Source organism: Seriola dumerili, unplaced genomic scaffold, assembly GCF_002260705.1.
Source record: "Seriola dumerili isolate Sdu_G_001 unplaced genomic scaffold, Sdu_1.0 BDQW01000081.1, whole genome shotgun sequence".
Lineage (NCBI taxonomy): Eukaryota > Metazoa > Chordata > Actinopteri > Carangiformes > Carangidae > Seriola > Seriola dumerili.
In genome coordinates, this window is record NW_019174336.1 from 3,624,107 (window position 1) to 3,630,191 (window position 6,085).

Consider the following 6,085-nt stretch of genomic DNA (forward strand, 5'->3'; position numbering starts at 1 on the left):
CAGGATCAGAGTCCCAGTGACGATTGGCTGCTGCTAAAGCTGCTGGTTGTGAAACACACTGAGTCAAATTTACTGAGGGTTACTGTGATGAAATAAAGTGATAAAACACTGAAAATATTCTCTCCCTTTCTCTCAAGTCTCCAGAGTTACAGAGAAACAGAGACCACTTCCCTGCTTCTGTGGACAAACTACGGCAGCTGATAGAAGATAAAGTTCACATCTTGCAATCCCCCGTCGCTGAGGACCGCCAGGTAAATGAAATGAAAAATCATTTTGAACATCAATATACGAATGTAAAGATACTTGAAAAGTCATAAAATCAAGCGAATGTGGTGAAATGATAGAAATAACATACATGTCTTCTTAGTCAGTGGAGGATCTGATAAGCAGCTAAAGGCCAAATTCTCCAGTTGGACAGATGGAAGAAAACATTAAAACTTTTTAATGAGTCAAATCCCCGCAAATTTAACTGAACTTGTTTCAGGAACGTTAAACATGACACCTCCAGTAAAAAACAGATGATTATCAGCCGAGGCATCAAGTGTCATTTTATCTTCGCTGAGGTTGGAGTTAGCAGTTTTTTTTGTTTTTTTTTTTAACCTGATGTTTTTAAAACGGGAATCTTTGCTAGAGGGTACAGGGCTAATTGCTCAACCCTGCCTTAACTGCATTCCTCCTCATTCCTCTTTGCAGGGATGTGTTTTTATCAGCACTCTCTTTATGTGATTTGCATAATTTTTCTCTCCATTTCTCAGAATCTGTGTGCTGCTTTCTTTTTCTCTCTTTGGTTTCCCTCGTTGTCGATGTCTCCCGAGGTCATGATAAGACAGGCAGCTCGAATCCAAGTTATTGCACCGCTCTAGTGTCAAGTGTCTTTCTTTTCCTGAAGCTTCAATTGTGAAAATACAATAAAGTACGAAAGAAAAATCAAATTAAAACTGTTCTAAATGCTCGTAAATGAGTTTTAATGTCATTTCCCTTATAATGACCCGTGTTTGACTTCAAAGGCTTCTAAAAAGTTAGCGAGCATGATGGTGGAAAGTACAAGTGAAAAAGTGAAATAAACATCAAACATATACTAAAAGCACCTTATGCTAGAACGTGTCTTCTCCAGCTTCTACTTGACCCCAGGTCATGTTTCGCTCTGACTTTCTCCTCTTACCTAAACTGTCCATTTGGTTCATGGAGCCATGATCATCGCATATCACAGTGGAGAGAACTGACAGGGATCGGGTTACCTCCTAGACGACATGCAGGGAAAAATAAAGCAAGAGAAATGAGTTTAGTCATTTCCAGGCTAACTTCATAAGCTAGTGGCTACCAACCAGTGGTTATCCTGAGTTTATAAGAGAATTCAAAACTCATTTTACCCTCACTGGAACTTGTCACATGTTATGATTAAACGGTCACATTTTGCCCATGTTAGCTCATTACAAATTGATGAGTAGTGGCATATCAGTCAATCAATGAGAAGAAACTGAAGTTCGGAAATATCAGAGATATACTGTATGTTGAGACACTTTTTTGTCACCATTTTACAGTTTGTCCATCAGAGAGTGGTAACAAGTTTAATTCTCGACTCTTGGTTGCATGTTAAAAAAAAGATTAAGGGTACCTTATGTATTTATGTTATGGGATGTGTAAAAAAAATCTGAAATAGGTCAATAAATCTTTATCAGATTTTTAAACTCTCAAATATGTGTACTGGCATTGGACTCAGAAATCCTGTATTGGTCCGGCCATGATTACCATAAATTATTGCAAAATGACACAGACGTATTACGTATAAGGAGATCGTGGAGGGATTATAAAACTGAAAGAAATCTATTTTTCTTGCGTGAAAGGATGAAGCGACGGAAACATAACCTTAAATACAAAGTTCGCTGAAACAGTGTGATAGAAAGTAAATGTATGGAGATCAGCTGGGTAAATGGATGGATGTTTATCTTCAAGTCCAATGATCCAGAACTGCCCGTTTGGAGTCATACTTACAGTTCGGGATGAACTACATTAAATGGATATGAATGTACAGCATCTGGAGCAGATATCGTGCCTGCCTCTGTGTCTCTGGCATCGCTATTACTAGAGAAAACCATTGAAATGTCTGAAAATAGAAATTTTATATTGCTGCTCGTAAGTTTCAATGTGGACTAAAGATCGTCTTTGAAGAACAGATCAGATTGGCTGCTGTGTGAACATAGTGCCAGTTTGTCTCTCATTCTGAGTCACATGGACAGAGACAGACAGACGAAGGGGAGGATGAGGGTGAGCATCATGTTCTGCCAGGATGACTCAGTCGGTCTGTTGTCTCTCTCAGCCCACAGCCGCTCTCTGAAGGACTCCGTCACCTCAACGAGTTCAGACACGCCATGTTAGATTTCACTTCTACCAACTTCTTCTTTGCTCTTCATGTCCTCAAGTGTCTCGTTTGGTTTCCCTCTTGTCTGTGTGTCTCGTTTCGCCTCCTCTTGTCTGTCTGCTCTCCCCCTCTCCTCCTTCAGCTGGTGATTCATCACTCTTCTGTTTTACTCAACATGTTGCTATGTCTGACAAACTGAGACAGCAGACTACTGAGAGCTGAAATGTTATATGGGTATATTCACATATCAAATACACTCCAGACTAAATATTATATGATGATGGAGCATTTGACTCTCCTGACTTTTTATTGTCAGCACACTCTTTTTTTCTTTGACATTCATTATCCTCCCTTTCACCATGGTAACTATTGGGTGTGCCATTTGGAAACAGAACTATAACTATAATTGCAGCCTAAGGACATAGCACTGTCTTGTTTCCCAGCAATAAAAGTGGTCAACGTGCAGCAACTTTATTACATTTGCTCTCTGAAACTAGCCAATTTGACTTCTTCTGTCTGTACAATGTGTTTAGTGTGTGTTACTGGTGTGAAATGATGTTTTACGCTTTGGGTTAGTAGAGGTCACCAAGTGTCTCAATTCAGGCGCCGCATCCTTGGAAGGCTGCATTTGGAGTCTGTTTGCATCATTTCAAAGGCTCCTGCAAATGCAACCCTCGTTTCCCCACATATCACAAGATTCATTGCGTCCCAGAGATTATTCACTTTTCAATAAGAGAATAAAGCAAACTCGAGGCCGCACCTTCGTAGACTGTGTAGTCAGAAGGATGCGGCTCTTCAATTGGTACAAAGTTCCAGTGTTTGTTGGTCTCCAAAAACATAAACTACCCAGTTAGCAAAGACTAACATGCAAATATGCTAACTTGCCGTATGTTAGTATGATGATCAGATTAACATCAGATGAAGCTACTATGTAAACAGGTTGACATCATGTAAACAAAGAAATCATGGATTAGTGATGACATGTTTGGTTTCCACTTAGCAATAGTTTATCAGCCCTCCAATATGGCCGCCAGACGGTGTGTTACACCTGCAGGCTCCTCTAACTCCTCTTGTCTCCTGCTGTGGTCAGGGCTTGGTGTGTGAGGACGACGCTGGAAGAGAAGGACTGTGGAGGATTGCCGTTTTGAGTGAGGAGCTGACCTTTGACCTCCAGCAGCTGCAGAGACAGACAGAGCAGGAGCTCAGTAACATACACACACAGTGAGTCGAGGACATATGTGTTGACTAAGCTATTGGACAGTATGAGAGTGTGTTAGTCTCTGCCCACCAAAGAGGATATTTTCAGGGTGTTGCTTTAGGGCATTTGACCAGGGTGGAAACCAGAGTCCATGTGTTTGAAGGACAGTGTCTTTCTATGTATCTCAGCCCTCGTGTCCAAATTAAATTCAATTGTTCTTAAAATTTCTTTCCAAGAGGTTGACACCACTCTCTTTAAGCCTTTAATGCAAAATGTGAAAAAGTAAAAAAACATCCTTAAAAGCTACAGAATATTATCCCATTTAGTAAAGAAACACTCAAAAGGTATTTGTAAAATTCAACAGTCAACGTGCATGTTTCAAATCATAAGAATTAACTCATGACTCTCAGAATAGTGATTCTGTAAGTAGGAAATACAACCAGGGCTATAATGACTGTAATACCACGGTATATAAAAACATACATCAAACAAAACACCACAGGCAAAATCCACTAAAAAGTGTTTTCTCAGGGTTCGTTTCATCTTCATCTGTCCTGTCTCTGTGAATACATTCACTATGATCCCTATAAGGCAAAATCTTGATTGTTCTTCCTGAAACTGGACTCGCCTCTTTATAAAATCAGGACCATGTTGTGTGCTGTTTGAACATGTGAGTAGGAGGCAGCTCTGTGTTGGTTTGTGGGGTTTTGTCACAGAGCTGAAACACGACTGTGGGAGTTTCACTGTATCTCGTAACAGCAGCAGGTTCTGCTCCACTAGAGAAAACAACAGGATCCGGCCTGCCTGCGTGTGTGTGTGTGTGTGTGTGTGTGTGTGTGTTTGTGTGTGTGTGTGGCGGAGAAAGCGTGAGAGATGGGAGAAGAGAGAAGACGAAAGTGAATGGTTCTTTTATTCATTTGCGGTTGTGTGTGTGTGTGTGTGTGTGTGTGTGTGTGTGTGTGTGTGTGTGTTTATGCGCCTGTAAATCCGTCTTCATAAGGACTAAATTGAGCTTTTGAGCTTTTACATACACTGTTCCCAAAGGTCCAGAATGAGTATCCATAATCGAAGTAATTTTATTTTATTGTTTGTTTTTATTTTATTTTCTCTCTAGTTTGGGGGACAGAATCATACCTGCTGATAAATCGCACCGCCATGATTCCAGTGATTCACTTTTTCCCAAATTTAAAAACTGTTAACGTCCGTGCAGCGTAGGTTAACTGCACATCACTTCTTTACTATGACTGGAGAACATCAACATGGTTTCTTGGCTTGTTCAGATTCTAATTAGATTGTTTAGGAGGTTTATGAAATAATGTTGTTGCGATGCATTAGTCTTGACTTTCTCACAGCCTGCTGTGTTATTCCCACTTGAACGATGCAGCTTCCCCCTCTTTATAGCTTAAAGGTCCCAAATAGTATAAAGGTAGATGTCCATGAGTACTTTGATTATAAAGCAGGTCTAGGTTCTATATTAATACTGTGGATGTATCAAAGCACTCCTCTCTTCTGATTGGCTCGACGACCTTTTGTTACTAAAACCCCAGAGAGAAGCCTGAGAGAGGAGATGTAAAACTACACTCAGATGGTTTTTGGTTCTTAAAACCACAAATATATCTTCTTATGGATCAACACTTCAAATAAAACACAGGGGAAGAGGAAGATATGGAGCTTTAATGTATTTAATCTGATCAGCCCAATGATGTCAGTGCTGGCATCGATACCGATTCAGTGGATCACACATCTTCATGAAGTAAAACCAGACTCCAGGATCAAAAAGCTATTTGTCCATCCATCTACGTCCAATGTTTTCAGTCTGTACGGGCCTGTATGAAGCTGGTTGGTAACAGTAAAAGTTTCTAGACAGTCAGACAATGTTCCTCTTTAGATTTTTTTTCTAAGCTGTAAGGAAATGAAAGACTCTTTTTAGATCAGCCATGAATCTACCTTCTGATAAATGCGCGGACGCCATGATTCACAGTGATTCACTTTTCCCAAATGTAAAAAAAACTTGTAACGTTTCCGCTGCAGCGCTAGGTTAATCTCGACATCACTATTTCCTATGATGTGAGAACATTCAACAAATGGTTTCTTGGCTTGTTCATGATTCTTAATTAGTATTGTTTAGGAGGTTTATGAAATAATTGTTGTTGCCGATGCATTACGTCTTGAACTTTCTCAAACGAGCCTTCTGTTTTTATTCCCACGCTTGAACGATGTGCAGCTTTCCCCTCCATCTCTTATAGCTTAAAGTCCCAATGAATAAAGTATAATGTCCATGAGTAACTTTGATTATAAAGCAGGTCTAGGTTCTATTATTAATACTGTGGAGTATCAAAGCACTCCTCTTGCTTTCTGATTGCTCGCACGAACCTTTGTTACTAAAACCTCACGAGAAATGCCTGGAGGAAGATGTAAAACTACACTCTAGATGTTTTTGGTTTAAAACCACAAACATATCTTACTTATGGATCAAACCACTTCAAGTAAAACAGGAAGAGAAGATATGGAAGCTCTTAATTGTATTA

At 39.9% G+C, this 6,085-nt stretch overlaps 1 protein-coding gene across 1 annotated transcript in view; it reads left to right on the plus strand.

Annotated features, from left to right (window-relative positions):
• LOC111221104 (myosin-11-like) overlaps positions 1–6,085 on the plus strand; it is a 67,423-nt gene that overhangs the window by 25,529 nt on the left and 35,809 nt on the right. Inside the window, exons 4-5 of the mRNA XM_022744434.1 lie at positions 138–251; positions 3,450–3,580. Coding sequence (XP_022600155.1) covers positions 138–251; positions 3,450–3,580 — 245 coding nt within the window. The remainder of the gene's footprint in view (positions 1–137; positions 252–3,449; positions 3,581–6,085) is intronic.